Source organism: Furipterus horrens, unplaced genomic scaffold, assembly GCF_987537825.1.
Source record: "Furipterus horrens unplaced genomic scaffold, mFurHor1.1.pri manual_scaffold_4, whole genome shotgun sequence".
Lineage (NCBI taxonomy): Eukaryota > Metazoa > Chordata > Mammalia > Chiroptera > Furipteridae > Furipterus > Furipterus horrens.
The window spans coordinates 134,650,875-134,669,743 of record NW_028327174.1 but is presented as its reverse complement, the minus strand read 5'-3'; the positions used below and the strand labels follow the sequence as shown (position 1 = coordinate 134,669,743).

General features: G+C 38.6%; 1 protein-coding gene across 1 annotated transcript; it reads right to left on the bottom strand.

Moving 5' to 3' along the window:
• Nucleotides 1–309: 309 nt before the first annotated feature.
• CDKN2B (cyclin dependent kinase inhibitor 2B) lies at nt 310–4,852 on the bottom strand. Its single transcript, XM_090274056.1, has 2 exons — nt 4,298–4,852; nt 310–2,083 (listed from the first exon to the last, which is right to left on the bottom strand). The coding sequence occupies exons 1-2, from the start codon at nt 4,469–4,471 to the stop codon at nt 1,826–1,828; spliced, it is 432 nt and encodes a 143-aa protein (XP_090130182.1). The 5' UTR covers nt 4,472–4,852; the 3' UTR covers nt 310–1,825.
• Nucleotides 4,853–18,869: the final 14,017 nt, after the last annotated feature.

Here is an 18,869-nt window from a genome sequence, read left to right as displayed (position 1 = left end):
TCGCACAGGAAATAATATCTATCTCCTGGTTTATTTTAAATGTTAAATGAACAACAGCACTTTTAAGCATGCTAGCACAAGTTATGTGTTAATAAAAGCTTATATATTTTCCCAATGAGATATACTCTGATTCTCAACTAAGCTTTCCCTGTAATATTCATTTACAGAATAAAGAATTGATGGAGAGATAGAGATTTTTAATTCAGCTCAAAGGCACTCCTTCTTATAATTTAGCTTAAAGGCACTTCTTCTTATAAACCCCTCAAATTAATTTTCTGTCCCCTCTTCTCTTATACAACACACACACACTACATGTAAATCTTTTAATGTATGCGTAACCAGTTTTTATAAATTTTTGAGTCTTTGACATTTCTCAGGAGTTAGTGGTAAATCCATGAACATACTTTTAAAAGCTAATTTACCCACACCTTGGAGTCCAATCTCTATTGCTTTTTTTTATTAAAGCAGTGAAGTATCAGTTGTTTCAGTACTGTAATGAATCAAGCAACACAGGGAATTAAATCACAAAACAGTGCACCTTTAGCAGATATTAAGACATTCCACAAGTCATAATTATATATTTCCAACAATTTTATGCTCAGTCTATTCTTTCAGCAACCCTTTGGGAAACATCTGGAGATAATTTACCAGCTAAGCGAATCAATCTTTTAAAAGACATTTGGAATATTTCATAGTTTGGTCCCCTGAGACAGTCTAGAAAAGGAAACAGAAATTCTAACAAAGAAATAAATAGGTTAAGGATGAAAGTAATCTAGGCGCTGGCACTGTGTGATAGCTTCACTTAAGAGCTGTAGTTCTTCATCACTTTACCAAGGGCCATGAGTTACTTTGTTGTTTATAAACTCTCCCCATTAAGTAAGAGTGTTACTGAAGAACAATTCAGAAGTATGTACCAAATGTCACAAAGTATTTTCAAGTGGTGATTTACAGGGGTGTTTCTGTATCCTATCTTATATAGATAAAGCAAACTATTAATTAACTACCAGTTTCTCTGGCTACAACCCATTGCTTCATTCTGTTCACTAACTTCTGGAATGCCTCAGGAAGCTCTCCTGGAATAAGCAACAAACAGCACGTGCAGGCGCCTTCTTGTGAGCTGTCTTTCTTGCAACAAGGTGACCCAGGGATTTAAAAAAATATGGGCAATTCGCACGTTTCCATCCTTTCTTTCCGTCACTGTTCCGTGGCACTGTCTCCAGGACTTCCATTGAGGACAGTTTTGTAAGTGACTTGCTGTGTCTCGCACAGCCTGTAAAGCATTGAGTGCCTACTGAATCCCAAAGGGACCATCTTCATTATCTTCTGGTCTTCACTCTTAAGGATTTCCCTTTTAGCCTTTTAGCGCCCAGGGCCTAAAGCCCAGAGTGGGGGCTTACTCGTGGCTGCTTCAAGGTCAGTGGGGTGACCATCTCACCGACCTTCCACTGGATGCCAATTAGTGCCGCCTCCGACTAGGCCCCCATCACCGGGGGTCCTTCGTGGACATCTTCTTATGCCACTTTTCTCCAGAAAACCCTGCAAAGTTAACCTGGGAACTAAACATTCCACTCCAGAATCTCATTGAAAACTCACTTGCCCCACCTCTCTGTGTTTGGCTTCACGGAGAGTGTCGAAGGTGGGATCCAGGAAGAAAAAGAAAAATATTTTTACGGCCTGCCCCTCATTTCCCATGAGAAATCCAGTCGCCCAGAAAGGCTTTCAGGCTTTCCGCCGCTCCACGTTTACAGCCTTCATTGAGCTAAGCTGGGAACAGGGAACTAGGGAGAAAAGAAAAGTCGTTGTGGGCGACTGGGCGCACCTGCCATCAGTCTGCGGCTGCGCACAGGTACCGGGCGATGTCTAGGTGGCCCCGCTGCTCAGCCAGGTCCGCGGGCAGGCGGCCCCAGGCATCTCGCACGTCCAGCCGCGCCCCGGCTCGGTGGAGCGCCACCAGCGTGTTCAGGAAGCCCTCCCGGGCGGCGTCGTGCACCGGTCGGGTGAGGGTGGCGGGGTCCGCGCAGTTGGGGTCTGCGCCATGAAGCAGCAGCAGCTCAGCTACGCGGGTGCTGCCCATCATCATGACCTGCGGAGAGAGCAGAGTGGTCAGGGTGAGGGGACAGCGAGATGCAGGCCTGCGCAGGACAGATAGAGCCACTTCAAAGAAATACCTCTTCAGGAAGTAACCACTTAATGCAGAGGTGCTCGCAAAGCCTCAGGAGTCTGGTTAAGCTACATTTTGCTGACACAATATTTCCCCCTTCCCAGTCCCTGCACCCACCCCAGTTATATTCTTTACTAATTGAGGTTCAGTTTATTCTCCAAACATGCTGAGACAAGAAAGAGCTGATGATAAAGTGCTTGTCGTCATTGTGAGAGAAAGAAAACATTGGTGTTAAGTTTAGAGGCTTTCCCCTCCCTCCCCAGCGATAATCAGGGTCTAAAAATCTTTATTAGAAGAGCAGTCAGCTGATTATATATATATGGAATTTAGAGTAATGCTTTAGGGGAGAAAATAAGAAACAACTAAATTTAAAATAAGGTTTACTTTGTTTAGTTCTCTCATAGGAAATTCCCTGTGGAAAGCTTTTGCTTTTCAGTCATAAGTGTCTGTGCTATAAACATATAGTCCTACAATTTGAGCCAAAATTGGAGCTATAAGGGAAAGAGCAAAGAAAGTCACACATTGTATTCTAAGATAATGAAAAAAATTGTTGTTAATAAATAGTCCGCCATTTAAAATATTTAACTTAATGCTATGGAGAAGGGCTAAAGTTTAGAGGGTAATATATTTAATATAACAAAATAAAAACTATATTTACATTGTACAGGATTTTATCATGCGCTAGGATTTTATAATGTTAAATACTAAATGTTTTGCTATATAAAAAGAACCTGGATGTTAGTAGTTGGATCAGAACAATGTGTAACTTAGAAAAGTAATGTTTGGAGCATTAATTTTATAGTACCCATTTGTATACATATACATTATGCAAACATTTACTTTCTTATTTTAACAATAAAACAATTCTGATAATTAAATATCCAAAATGGAATTATTTGTTCTTGTGACTTAGTGTTTTAAAAAGGTACCATGTAATTGAAAGACAGTATACTAAAATTTTTGTTTCATGAATATTTGAAGCATCCATTTCCTTGCTTAAAAACCAAGCTATGTTATCATTCCTACTAGTGATATACAGGCTGTTTCACATATAGAGAAGAGGGGAGAGTGGTTCTTAAAATATCAGAAAATGGTGAATTAAAATTATAAATAAAACCTATTTATACAATTATTAGTATAGTTTGAAATTTTAAGAACTGCTTTGCCATATTTTTGCTGCTTAGATCCATCCCTTATTTCTTGTAATATTTATATAAGAATTAAAAAGGAATGAAAACATCTTTTCTTTAAAATCAACACTATTAACAAGATTGCTTAATAAAAGCTTGGTTCTGGAAGTTGATGGTGAGGTGCGTACTAAATATGACCATAATAGTCAACAGTAAAGAACAAAACCATTACCTTAGATTTTAAAGTAATTAAAAATATTTGTACTAATTAAAGCGGGAATAATAAACATATTGAATAAATGCATTTTAACAATAAAGAGGCTGATTATTTGTGAAGACTCTTTCCATCTAAAAGGGACCTAACAGTTGCTGTGGGAATGTTTTTGTAATACAAGTATTCAGTATGATAAACAGTAAAATTCCATAGAAGCATCTTGTTCTTATGTAACACTCAAGAGATAATGCTAACACAAAAATAAATTAAGTATTGTGGTTTAGGAATCTTGTCTTGTTCCTTTTTATTCAATTCGCCTCTAGAAGGAAAAAATACAAAGAGTTTCATATTGCAGCTTAGAAGTTCACCTTGAATTTTTTCATGTGCTATATGGTGCGATTCCTTAAATACTGTCTAGTATGCGTAAGTTGTAATTTATCTCTATCGCTGGAAGTAGACCTCAGAGAAAGCAAAACAGTTCTACCCAAGTAACCTTTCCCTTTCCACTTTTCTCCCCAATGGAACCTACACTTTGCTTCTCTGATTCTGAGAAGGGAGAGGACATATTGATATTTTTTCCATCATTAAAAGAAAACAAAACACCAAACTGAAGCAGTGGGGTTTTCATTCCCTTTCTTTAGGATTTTTGGTGGCTGAAAATCTACTTTACACCTGGGTTCCACACCTCTAGCAAGAGAGAAACTGGAGACCTATGTCCCAGACACTTCCCACGGAGGCCGCTCCCCCGCGTTCGTGCGCCCCCTGCTGGCGAGGACCCAGGGCCCCAGTTACCTGGATCGGGCGTCTCCCGAAGCAATTGATTCCGTTGGGATCCGCACCGGCCTCTAGGAGCTGCCGCACAGTCTCCACTTGCCCCTGCGCCGCGGCGATGGTCAGGCCCGCATCACTGCTGACACCACCGAGCATGATCTTGTCCTCTTCCCACATTTCGCAGCCACCAGACATAAAGTGGCCCTGATGACCCACGGCTGGCCGTGAGCTACACGACACTCCTTCCTCCCTCCCCAAGTCACCCTGGAGCGCTCTATCCTCCCCGAAAGAGCTCTGCTCAGCTCCAATCTCCTTCCTCGTCCGTGTGCGACTCGGCAGCTCGTGCAAAGGCCAAACGGCCAGTCGTTAAACTGGGTTTTCCCGGCGCCCGCGAATTAGCGGACGCTCCCGGCTCGCTTACTGGAAAAGGCGCCTCGCGCTGCCGCAGCCGAGCGCAAAGTGGCTCTGGGTACAGAGTGCAGGAGTCTTACAACGTCCTCAAATCTCAGAGGAGCTCCACTCAGACCGAGCGAAAAGCCGGCAAGGAATGAAACTTGTTTCCAGCTGGGCTGCCCGGCTGGGCTCTCCCCACCCCCTCAGGCTCCTCCCTCTGTCCTGCAGGCGGGCTCAGGCAAATTTCGGACTGCTAACAAAGGCGTGGCCAGCAGATGACGCTACAGATGACGAGGTATGGACGGGAGTTGGGGTGGGGAGAGCCAGCCCGGACCGCGCTGGGACGCATGCGCCAGACTCCGGGAGCGCGGAGGCCACTTTGCTACGCGCCCTGTGTCCCTCAAAGTCTTGGCTAAGTTTTTGGAAGCGTTAAATCAATGTACTCAGCCCCCTCCAGTAGCTGGTGGAGAGAGGATTTCTATTCCTTCAGCCCTGGTTGGGCCCACTGATTCCACGCTGGAGACGTTAGTTGCTCCTTGTAGAATCAGTGGCTATGAAAGAGGCATTTAAAATCACTGTCGTCTCTTATTCGAAAGTGACAGCTCTGCACCCGTAGTGCTGGTTAAATTCATCCATTCCCAGACAGTACTTGAACTTCACTAGCTTCGTAACTTGTTTCAACCTTTGCAATTTTCTTTTGGATGTGTCTTCCTATCCGGATCAGTCAAAAATCAGTTTCAGTGAAAAATCCTGAGAATCCTGTTTTGAATTATGGGTACAATTCTTTTGAAAAATTAGTTTGAGATTGAGAGTAGCGAGCTGGTACACATTAGACCCTTAAAAATATAAACATATTTTAAGAATCTGAGATCCCAATTTCATGATATTTGAATAGTTTATTTTTGTTTGTACTCTTACCTACTAAAACCCACCTCAGCAAGTATTTGATTTTTATTTGTCATGAGTAATAAAGGAAATTTATACAGTAATAATGAAACGTAATAAAACAGGGGTATGGTGCTGGTCCTGTCTTTAAACAGGCTGAACCTGTCATTAAATCCTCTTCTGAAGATTTAAATACCATGTGTTTTCCTTTTCTTTCTAATCTTCCAAGGTGAGTTTGAATTAACATATGCATTGCTTTAAAGACTTAAAAAATTATAGCTGATGCTTGATTGAAATAGAGAGGGAAGCAAAAGTTTTGTGTCTGTTGCCTAAAAATTTTGTTAAGTAACTACATGAAAGTGGGTCTCTTCTGGTACCGAATAGTTTTTATTTACCACATCATTTTTGGTTCAGAGTATCGAGGAGAAAGACTCTTAAAGGAAACACAATTGCTCACTTACTTATAAATGAGGGACTCCGTATGTTTCTTCTAACTTGCCTTAGCTGGGATTCCCCTCCCCTCAAACTACCATAGAATGAGGAAGAGCTCTTTAAAGAAAGGGAGGCCCATGGAAGTGGAGGTTAGGGCTGAAGATAAACTGACTGATTCTTAACAGAGTAGAAATCCACTTGGACGAGGAAGAGAAGGAGGCAGTATTAATAACAGTTTTTTCTCTCTCACCCCACCCACAGTTCTTAGGTTCCAGTTACTTGATTTTATTTTATTTTTTTATCCTCACCTGAGGATATGTTTATTGACTCCAGAGAGAGAGGAAAGGGGGGAGACAGACAGACAGACAGACAGACATCTATCGGTTGCCTCCCATACATGCCCTAACCAGGGATCGAACCTGCAATGTTTTGGTGTATAGGATGACACTCAAACCGACCGAGCCACCCAACCAAGACAGCTTTCAGTTTCTTAATTACTCTGCCTTTTACTCTTATTTGAAGCCTCTACTTTTATCTGGAAAAATAAATTGTCCTTTTGTTTGTTGATGGTGGCTCCATTCCTTGATGTGGCCAGAGGAATAGATATTTACTTTTGGGTGAGAAGCATCAATGAGTTGTTTTTGTTTAGTCTTTGGGGCCAGTCCCCATGCAATGCATTGGGAATTACAGGTATGGAGGTAGAATAACAGAAGGAAGAGAAAAGATGGGCAGTGGGAAGCCAGAGTCTTTGAGATGAATGACATTGGTTCTTTGTTAGTCAGTCCCAGGAGCTGAGTCAACAGATTGATATAGGTGATGTAGTGGCAAATGAGCTCAGACCAGAATATCTTTATCAGAACAGTCTAGCTATCCTGAAATTTAGTGCACAGCTAAATGTCACAAGGCAGGTTGCCTTTTAAGAGTATCATTGGGACTTTTCCTCTAATGGACCCAGTCATTAAAGCATGTACAGGAATTCATAGTTGATTAAGATAAAGATCCTAGCTTTTAAGAAACTTTCCCTAATGGCACTCAAAACTTATAAATAGAGAATTTCAATTTAATATGATAACTTTACTGAGACTTGTGTTCATGGGGGTGTTTGGGGAGTAAGGAGGAAGGGAACTAATTCAAGATAGAGGTGCAGGGAAAGTATCTTAGAGGTGTTGTCAGCAGAAGAGAATCTTCAAGGAATGCATTGGAAATTGTTTCCTGTGTTCTCATTTTGTTTCTCTCTGAAACTGAACAAAAAGTTTAGAAAAAGATAGCTTGAGCCAATTTTTGAGCCACCTTCTTAAGTGGTAGGCATGGACAAAGTGTTTGAAAAATAAAAACTATTTGTAGGTGATAAAGAGACGGAAGGTAATTTTTTTTTTTTTTTTTTTTGTCAAAGGGGCTGTAGATAAAGGGTGGTATGATAGGTGAAGACCCAGGGGGTAAAATGACTGAGATTCTACCATAAGACAGATATGTGAGCTTGGCTAAGCAAGTTGACAAAAAAAGATTCGGGTGGGGGCAATGTTGCCAGGGGTATGCATGATTACTAGCACCACGGACAGCGCTTCCCTACTAAACTTGTCTGGGTGGTCCTAATCCACTCCAGACTGACAATTCCCAAGGAAGCTTCAAACTTGATCTTCCAAAGCATTTTCTTCTCTGAAATTCAAAGCAAATCACGTGGAAGTTCAACATAGTTCTTTACAAAAACCAAAGTACTCAATCTGGTTACCAAGGTTACCAAATGTTATTGGATTATCTAATATTCTTTATGTAAGGAATTTTAAATATCCTAACTTAAAAGAAGAGAGGAGAAATTACATATATTGTTTACTCTGTTCCAAGTACTTTATGAGTATTTTATTTAATCCTCATAAAACCCCTATGCAGCATGCATTAGTATCTTAATGTTACAGACAAGACAAAAGTATCAGAGAAATGAAGTAACTTACATACTAGCTAATCATCATTGGAGGTAGCATCTAACCTGTGTAGCTGCAGAGCCTCTATCCTTTACACCATAGTTTTTAGCAGCTGTCATGGTAGGCTTAACTGGAGGAAAAAAAAAGAGCAATAAACTGGCTTATAATTAGTTTCCAGTCTATACTGTATTTTTCAGATGGCTCACCTCACAACACGCCCTTAATAGACTTCAAAGGTGACATTTTACACATAATACAATAGAACATTTGTCTCAGACAACAGAGTAAGATAATGAAACATTTTACTTCTCCCTGAAACCCAGCTGTCTCTAGCACTAAATACAACATGTTGTTAATGCTTGGAATGGATGAGAACGTAGTGGACAGCTGAAACTTGGAATTGTCACAGCTGTGCCTTTTAATAGCATGGATAATTTAAGCTAGAAGAGAGACAAAGTAGATGGTAAACTGGTACCAAATTTTGAATGTAAATGGAAGCGAATGGAAAGTCAGTTCCAGTATTGTTCCTAGTGATAATGTTTATATTCTAGTTGGTGAAACTATACATGAGCTCACTCTAAAAGTGTGAATAGAATCAGTTGAGTGACCACAAGAAGGAGTGATGTAACTTGCATACGGTTGAATCCAAGACAGTGTTTCTAAGTGGGGAGAGAAGAAAATTTGAGATCATTTTTTTTTTTTGTGTGTGTGGCTTTTTCAAACTATATATGACCCACCACCCACCAGGAGGCTTGATTTTCTCCATTTCATTAGTTGAGATCTATTGCTTCAGGATCCACAGTGTATCTCCTTCTATATCCCCATACATGTTTCTTAAGTTTAATACAATGGTGGACATATTCATCACTTTAGCATCTGTTTTAGTTTCTTAAGGCTGCCATTACAAAATACAACAGACTGGATGAATTAAACAAAGAAATTTATTTTTTAACAGTTTTGGTTTCTCCTGAGGCCTTTCTCCTTGACTTGCAGATGGTCACTGTCCTACTGCCTCCTCACATAGCCATCCTGTCTTCACTCAAGTCCCTGGTATCTCTAGTCTGTCCAAATTTTCTCTTATCATGAGGACACCAGTCAGATTTTATTAGGGCCTACCCTAACAGACTTATTTGAACTTAATCACCTCTTTAAAAGCCCTGTCTTCAAATGTAGTCACATTCTGAGATACTTAGGTTTAAAGATTTGACATGATTTTTTTGAGGGGGGTCACAATTCCGTTCATAATGGAATCTCCTCCAACTTTTACACACATCACTTTTTAATTTCCTTTTAACTGTTATTATTTATTTGAATAAGGGTAAAATTAAGATCAACATCTTGAAATTAGTTGAAACCGATACCACCAGTCTCTTATAATCTATAGGTTCCCTATCTTTCTTTCTCCCTTTCCTCTTGACTGATTTGTTGCAAGAGTTGGGTTGTTCTGTAGTTTTCTGAAGTGTGATGACATTTAACATTTTTCTCTGTCATCTATACTTCTTGTAATTCATTATTTAGATACAGAGTCTGGATGTGATTCAGGTTTGATACTTTGGCAATAATACTTCATAACTACCATTATAAACTTCCACCAGAGAGGCATATAATCTGATTGTCCCTCTTTCTATGATTCTAGCAGCCATTGATATGTGAAAGGTTGAATTAGCTGAAAATTTTTTCCCAAAGAATAGATAGTTCCTGGGAGCTTAATTTTTTGAAAATTATGCTGAAAAGATCAATAAATTCAGTTTTACTATATCTTATTTTTCTTTGAAGAATGTTACTTAACATAAATTATGTATTTTATTTACTTTTTTCTCAGAAATGTGTTACTTCTGAACTATGTTTAATAATCTTTCATTGGGGATAATTCATACATTTCTGATAAAGCATATTTTCTTTCCATAGCTCTTGCATAAAACCCACTAGAAAAATTAGTGATTTTTAAATAAAATTTATTAATTTTAGGAGGCTTCTTTGTTTAAAATTCCTTGACACAAACATACATACACATATCTTAGCAAAATCAGTTGGCTTGAAGATTTGATTAGTCTAATATACTGTGGATCCAGTTCTGTATTCACTCTTCCATCATAATGAGCCATTGTGAATTGGAACCTGGATTTTTTCTTCTCTGAAATTATTGCTTTTTGTGTAGACACAGACACAATCAAATAGTTAATTTGTGTATTACCAGGTAAACTACATAGTCAGAATTCAAACCCCTTGGAAGAAGAATGTTATGTCCATTTCCATTCACTATTCAACCATCTGTAATCTGACTTTCACTCAGATTCTGGATAACCAGTTACCAGGGTAACCAATGATTTTTTTTTTATTGCTAGATCCAATACTCTCAGTCTTCAACTCACTGTAGTTTCTCTGCAGCTTTGAATCTTAAAAAAAAAAAAAAATTCCTCACCTGAGCCCGTTTTAAAATTCCTTTTTAGAGAGAGAAAAGGGGAGAGAAACACTGATATGAGAGAGAAGCATGGATTGATCGCCTCTCCAATGCACCTTGATCAGAATCGAACCTGAAACCCTAGTATGTGCCCTGACTGGGTATTGAACCGACAACCTTTCAGCTATAGAATGATGTTACAACCAAATGAGCCACATTGCCAGGGATGCAGCTTTGAACCTTGAAGGCCTCTTTTTCTTGTTGCTTTCAACTTTCTTGTGTCTTATTGAAGCCATCCTCTCATAAATTACTGATACCTCATGCATGTGACGTTAATAATACCAACATGTTTATATCCTCCAAAAAATATTTCATATGCTTTTAAATCCTCACCCAAGGATATGTTTATTGACTTTAGAGATAGAAGAAAAGAGATAGGGAGAGAAACATCCATGTGAAAGAAACATTGATTTGGTGTCTCCTATAGGTGCCTTAAGTTTCCAACCTGCAACCTAGGTATGTGCCCTGACTGGGGATTGAACCTGTAACTTTTGGTGTACAGGACAATGCTCCAATGAACTGAGCCACCCAGCCAGGGATAAAAATATATTCTTAATCTACATTTAGTTCATCCATATTTTTAGTAACAATGCTAAAATAAAATCTTGAAACATTAGCTATCTGTAAAATATTTACTCGTTCAATAAAAAATTGGACATTAAGCCCCTACTAAATATCAGATACTATGTGCTAGGAACAAATCAGTATATTAATTACAAACATGGTGACTACCATGAAATAAAAGTCCTGGATACTATGTGAATGCATAGTGAGGGAGCTGATCTAGTCTGGTGGTCAAGGAAATCAAGGGATATTTGAGTTGAGATCTGTAGGGTTATATTGGCATTAATTAATCAAAGGAATGGGGCAGCAGTTGCCAGGAGGAACATTGCAGGCTGAAGGAACGACATGTGGCAGGCTCTGACGCGAGAACGCATGGGCGTACTGAAGGAATTTTAGTTGGAGCATAGGAATGGAGGAGGAAAGTATGTCTAGCTAGGATTGGAGAAATAAACACAGCAAAACCTTGTGGGGCTATGTATACCACATCAAGTATTTTAAGAGAAGGAGAAGCCATTGGTGTGTTTAAGTGATGTGCTTTGACCACATTAAAGTGATGTGATGACATTTTCACTGAAAAAAATCGCTGTAGATGCATTTTGGAGAATGGTTTGAAGGAGAAGTAAGAGTGGATACTGGTGGGCCCATAATTCAGAGGATAGATTATGATAGTTTGGATTACAGTGTTTGCACCCAAGATGGAGATAAGTACAATGCTTTAAGATATATGTCAGGAATAAGTTCAACAGAGCTTAGAGATAGGAGATGAGGGAGAGGAAGGTGCTAGGCAGATTTGTATGACTGGGGAGGTTGGTGATCACAGTCCGCTGTCGCGGACCTCTGATCAGCAGAGTCCACGGCGTTGTGGATGAGGGAATAAATGCACAGCGACAGCAGGAATCCTGTGGAGAACAGGGGACTGAACTGGCCACTTTCTAGAGGAGAAAACGCAGCTTGCCCCTGCCTTAACAGGCTTTTATTGATTCTTTAGGTGGATTACATCCAAGAAAATTGTGAATCATAGTGCCAGTCATTGCCTTATATGATTATTACTTTTACATATTAGAGAAAAGAATGTTACACATGCATGGATGATAAGGATAACTGTCTAGCCACACCCTGTTCTTAGAAATTGGCCGAGAATAGGCTCTAAGAAACTGCTTCAAGGTTACACGCTGAACATCTGTTGTCCTCAGCCCAGGATGAGGGGGTCCTTTAGCAGAAAGCAAGCTTTTTAACTATTATATAAATGCAGGCCTGGTTCCCCGCAGGAAAACCGATGTGTGGAGTGGGTCCTGCATGCCACCATGCTCCCAGTGGTTTTCCACTTTGGGGGTGAGCTACATTTGCCATACCAAGCACTCCGGTTTCTCATAGTCCGCAGCTTAGGGAACACTGGATGAGGATGCAGCTAGAGGTGAAGATCATGGGTTTAGGTTCAGAGAGCTTGAACTTGAGATGTGATGATAGATCCAGGTGGAGATGTCCAGTGGAAGTTAGAGCTCAAGAGGAGTGCATATTCCTAATTTAGACTAATTTATACACACAAATGTAGAAATGAAATTGTCTGGCATAAATTTTAGCCTGGAGGATTAGAATATTTTTTCAGAAAAATATAGTATAAACTATATATTTAATCTTAAAAATTAATTCAAAACTTTACTAGTAAAGAATTTAGACTATGTGCTGATACTACCCCTTCAGTCTCTAAATTTGTTTAATCATTCTGAAGACATATTTCTTTACATTGTCAATGCTTTTTTATTTAAAAAATCATAGGCTCAACATTGCCTTTTATTACTTACATATAAGGAATAATTCCTAAGACATAAATATAATTCACATTCAAACTTAGAATAATGAGTTGAAAAAAAATTTAGCACAGTACATAAAGAAGTTTTCTCAAATTTTTCCATATATTTATTTTTACCAATTGAAAAAACTGAGGAAAACAATACTATTAGAAAATCATCTAAAAAAAATTCTTTTTTCATGATTATTCTTTTCTGCATAGAAGCCTGCATTGATTATTCAATTTATCTAATAGTCATTCCACAAATACTTAGTGAGTGTGTATTATGTGCCAGGCATGCTCCTATAGGCCTTTAAAATAATCAGTGATAAAATAGATGATTCCTGTCATCATGGCTTTTACATTCTAGCAGAGGCAGCTATTTCTACTATAAATAAAAATGTTATTCATTATTAAGCATGCTTTATGTTTTATAATACAACATCAAATATACCAGGTTTCGTTTATAAGAAATCATATAAAACTTTAAAAGTAATTTTTGTTATCTGAATCAATAATAAAACTTTTTCAATGATCGTGGAGATTGGGTTGGTGGAAGAAACTTCTGGATCCCCAGGCAGTTCCTCTTAACGGCCCCACACACAGACTTACTAAGACTCATTCCTGCTGAACTCCAGTACTAGGGAAGCAGCTTGAAAGGCACCAGTGGCATATGGGGAGGAGCTGAAGTGTCTGGCATCAGGGCAAGAATGGGGGCAGCTTTCTCCCCAACACAAGTGCTGGTAGAGACCATTGATTCTCTTCTGACCTCTGCCTTCACATAGCCACAGAGGATGGCAGGCACCATATCTGAGACTCCATCAACCTGGCCCACACTGTTTGCCCTGCCCTGGTGATTATGTGAGATTCCATCTCACCCAACTACAGGGGTTAACAATGACTTTTCCGTACAAATGACTTGTCTTGGCTCATGCTACTAACATTCCTAAATTCCCTCAGAGAGCCACTAAAGGGATTGGCAAGAAATATTCAAAGTGATGAAAAGCAAGGACCTACAACCAAGATTACTCTAGCCAGCACAGATATCATTTAGAATCAAAGGACAAATAAAGAGCTTCCCAGGAAAGAAAAGGCTAAAGGAGGTCATCATCACAACCATTATTACATGAAATGGTAAAGAGATTTATTTAAGAAAAAGAAGATCAAAACTATGAACAATAAAATAGCAATAAATACGTATCTATCAACGATTGAACCTAAAAATCACAATAAGCAAATAAGCAGAGCAGAAACAGAATCATAGATATGGGGAATGGTGTAACTGCTGCCAGATGGGAGGGAGAATTCAGGGAATATGAGTAGGCGAAAAGGTGAAGGGATTAAAAGTACAAATTAGTAGTTACAGAATAATGATGGGGGCGTAAAGTACAATACTGGAAATGGAGAAGCCAAAGAACTTACATGCATGACCCATAGATATGAACAAAAGTGTGGGGATTGTCTGAGGGAGTGGAGGTTACTGGGTGGAAGGAAACAGAGAGGGAAAAATTGGAATAATAAAATACAAAAAAAAAAAAAAGAAAGAAAAAAGAAACAGACCGTGGGACCAAAATAAAATACATCAGGTTTAGGTTTTTAATTTTGGTGTTCCCGCATTAAATGAGTATGCATAATTAAGTGTTGAAAAACTAGATATGGTTATAAACCAAGGCATAGTTGAAATGAAAGTTTTTTAAAAGTATCATTAGCCAAAATTAGTATCATTATGATATCAGTTTTAGGATTTTAATTTTGACACCCTAGTCTTTAATTGTATTTGATGTGGTTGTAAACCTAGGCAGTGTTAAAATGGAAGTGTCAAAGTAAATTAAATTCATGAATTAGAGAAAACAATATAAAGACAATTTTAGGATTTTTAATTTGGCGCCCGAATCTCAAATCAACACTTGACATTTAACAGTGAAGTATTAGATAAGCTTATAAAGAATAATAATAACAATGATAAATATAAATGACAATATCACCATATACTTATGAACCTCTCGTGGATTGTTTGATTAGGATAATAAAATCTAAACTCCTATATATTCAAAACAAGTTTTCTCTGACTGGCTTAATTTGGGACAACTTGAACATCAAAAAGAATGATGATGCAATTTAAACCACACTGACTCATGGAGGGAGGTTATGATTCTCTTTCTAGAGGATGGCAGCTAGTAAATATAGAGTGGATCCTAGAATTATAAAATCACCATATTGTGATCCCCAAGGGATCACAACAGACTGTGGTTTGGAAATGTAATAGCCTCATAATATTACCTCATAGATTTATTTATTAATTATAGAGGCAAAAGTTGCTTTGAGGGAGGGAGAGAGAGAGAGAGAGAGAGAGAGAGAGGGAGAGAGGAAGGGAGGGAGAGATAGAGTTGGTAGTTACCACTTTGACCAAATGAGAGACTATGTGCAGTTTCAGGTTTATCTAGGTTGCATTCTTGATGGAATATTTGATATGAACTGAATCACAGAGGAGCCAGTCTAGCAAATCCAGATTCTTGGATGTTCTCCAGGAAATACTGACTGGTCAGAACTCTTTAAGGGATTCAAAGAAGAGAGAACATTGGTGGCCCTGCTATGATGGCCCCCCCATCTGGTGTGGAACCTGACCTGCATGACTCCCACTGTGGTAGCCAGGGTGTGTGCACCCCTGAGGCATGTAACTGCTGCTGTCTGCAGTCATCTTCCCAGGCTGTGTGGGAAGAGAAGAGCAATGGGAAACACCTCTTCTAAATTTCATCTCTACATTATTAGAAAAAGCCTTAATGACCCATTTTCAAATGTTTACTTACAGTTTTCCATTTTCAGGTATTTACTTCTGATCTTGAATTTTTTCAAGTTTATTTTACCTTGTATTGGTAATCACTAAGGTCTGAGTATTTTGTTATTAATATTCCATGATTCCAATGAGCAAAGACTTGCTTTTGTTACAAAATGAATTGTGGCTAATCTGGACATAGAATGTAATAGTTCCTATATGGAACAATTCTACTCTCTGTTGTCTTCTGAATTTTAATTTTCTCTGGTTAGTGAGCGCTTTAGTAATCATTTTTCTCAAAATAAATTGTGAAGACAGTTTTTTTTAAATCTAAGGCCCTAAAGTTGAAACGGTTCCTCTTGAAAGAGAATGGAACATATTTCAAGTACCCTTATAACCAGAAATATTTGGTTACAGTTAAAATTTAGATGTCATATTGAAAAAGCAAAAGTGAGATGATCCCTTTTCTTGTGCAAGAATTTTCAGTTACTCAGTTTACCAGGTGTCTGGCACTCATGGGTAGTGAGCTGTTTTTTGGCTTGTACAGGGCAAGTGGTGAGTGCCAACATCTCTGCTTGAGAGGAGCCCTTGAAAGTGTCTGGACTTTATCTTTTTTTTTCTGTTGGTTCCTCCACCCTTGGGAGTGAGTGGGGGTGAAAGAATTTGGGCTAGGAAGCAATCAATTCTCTTATTCTATTTAGTGTGTATGTCCTGTCTAGGTATTTGGCAAAAAATGACTCATTCTCTGACCTTGTTTTGAATACTGTAGTATGGATATGTTTTCCCACATTCTAGAGTAAAATGATATATTGCAATGTTAAAATGTAAAAGTGTAAGAAGTAGAAATAGATGACATGTGGGCATAGAAAGTGGAAGTTCAGTCCTTTAAAACTTTACTGGCAGAGTAGAAACAACACAGGCTCTGGTGTTATGTAGTCCTGAGTTTAAATTCTAGCTCTGCAACTTTCTAGCTGAGGAATTTTGGCCAAGTTATTCAATCTCTTTAGCTTCAGTTTCCTCATTCATAGGATACGATAATACAATGTTCCTTATAGGGTATATAGAAGTTATTAAATGTGTTGCTAGGAAAAGAAAATGTGTCAGGGAACAAATGATATAAATGTTTTATTAATAATAGAGGAAAGGTTCTGTGTGGGCCAAAAAAAAAAAAGAAAAAAAAAAAAGGACTGAATTTTCAAGCCTTCATCTTTTTCACCAAGTGAAGTTAGGTTTGCTCTGTTGGTAGCAAAGAATATACCTACTCATCTTCCTATACCAGATTCATGTAGCATAAGTTAATTAACAGTTGGTGTGTTTGTGGAGATTTTAAAATTTCATGCAATTTTTGGATATCACTTTCACAATGCTTGCCTTATTTTCAGACTATCATACTATTTTCTTAATATTTCTCTTCATAGTGACTCATCTTAATTCCAACTTCATTTATTACTCATGTAAGCTACATTTTTCTAATGCAGTCTAAAAACAAATACTTTAAGAAAGTTTCACCTATAGTCTATGTACTACCTGTAATAATTGTAGGTACCTCCGGTGCTATCTTACTGTGCTTTGGGAAACTCTGATACACATTCTGTTCCTTGGTCCTCATAATAGTTATATGAGGTAATTAGAGAAGGCATAATTATCCCCACTTCAAAGGTGAGAAAATCAGGTTCATGGATAAAATCTCATAGCCAGTAAATTTCCAGAATTGGGCCTGTTACTCATGTTTTTTCTGTATCAACTCAATGCTTCTATTGTATTATTAACACTTCTAAGGAATGCAAACCTAAAACTAAAAATAAGATTTTTCTTCTATTTAGACCTGACTAGTTTGGGACTTTTTAGTAATTTCAATAGAGATCAGATAGAAAACAAACAAACAAACAAACAAAGAAAATGGGAGTAGATTGCCATGTTGTTGTAGGCAGCTTCTAAGATAACTCCTGATCACTTTGCCTGTGTAATCCCCTCTCCTTGGGTAGCTCCTCTTTAACCAGCAGAGTATAGTAATTTAGAGGAGGTGTCACTTCCATTATTAGTTTACAAAAGAGTGTGACTTCTGCCTTACTAGAAGACTCTCCCTCTCTCTTGTTCATTTTGATGAAGCAGGCTGCCACAGGAGAGAGGCTGTCCTACCTAAAGAGAGAGGACCTGAGGGTAGACTTCAGCCCACACTAGCAGGGACCTGAAGCCTTCACTTCAACATCCCTCAAGAAAATGAATCCTGCCGACAATCATGTGTGCTACCTTGAAGGTAAATCCTTACCTGGGTGAGACCCCAACCTTGATAGGTGCCTTGGCTGAAGCCTTGTGAGAGACTATGAAACAGAGGACCCAGCCAGGTAAGCCATCCCAGAACTCTGAACCACAAGTGTTTTAAACTACTACTTTTCTTTGATATTGGGGGTGGTGGCTTAATTTGTTATTCAGCAATACTATATAACAACAAGTTCACATTAGTTATTTCCAGAAATGATTCGGTGGAAGCGGAATCAAGTGAACACTGTGCCTGGGCCCCAGTGCTTGCATTTCTAATGGACTGTGATATCTAAGCTTCTGTCTTTTTTTTTTTTTTTTTAAATCAAAGCCATGCCATAGAAGTTTTATTAACTTTCCACCTCTCTCAGACAGACTTCTGTTTGTTACTGTCTTAGAGAATGACATATTACACTTTAGATGTAGGCTAACCTGGCCCTTACATTTCTTCCTTTTTAAAACAAAATATCCTATCAGTTACTCCATTTCCCTTACTTTTTAAAGCTATATTTTATTGATCATGCTATTACAGTTGCTCCAATTCCCCCCCCCCCTCCATCCAGTACCGTCCTTCCCTCCAGCAACACCTCTCACCCCTTAGCTCATGTCTATGGGTCATGCATGTAAGTTCTTTGGCTTCTCCATTTCCTATACTGTTCTTAACATCCCTCTGTCTATTTTGTTCCTGCCAATTATGCTTCTTGATCCCTGCACCATTTCCCATTTCTCCCCCTTCCCCCTCCCAGCTGATAACCCTCCAAATGATCCCCATACCTATGATTCTGTTCCTGTTCTGGTTGTTTGCTTAGTTTGTTTTGTTTTTATTTTTTAGATTCAGTTTATAGTTGTGAGTTTGTTGTCATTCTATTTATTTATTTATTTTCCCAGCCCCCTGAGTTTGTTGTCATTTTAATGTTCATAGTTTTGATCTTCTTTTTCTTAAATAAGTTCCTTTAACATTTTATGTAATAATGGCTTGGTGGTGATGAACTCCTTTAGCTTTACCTTGTCTGGGAAGGACTTCATCTGCCCTTCCATTCTAAATGATAGCTTTGCTGGATAGAGTAATCCTGGTTGTAGGTTCTTGCTTTTCATCATTTTGAATACTTCTTGCCTGC

Excerpts from the sequence above, each read along its gene's own strand:
- CDKN2B (XM_090274056.1), bottom strand. The coding sequence starts at position 4,471 with ATGTCTGGTGGCTGCGAAATGTGGGAAGAGGACAAGATCATGCTCGGT. Across the intron at positions 2,084-4,297 it reads TCGGGAGACGCCCGATCCAG|GTCATGATGATGGGCAGCAC; the intron begins GTAACTGGGGCC and ends CTCTCTCCGCAG.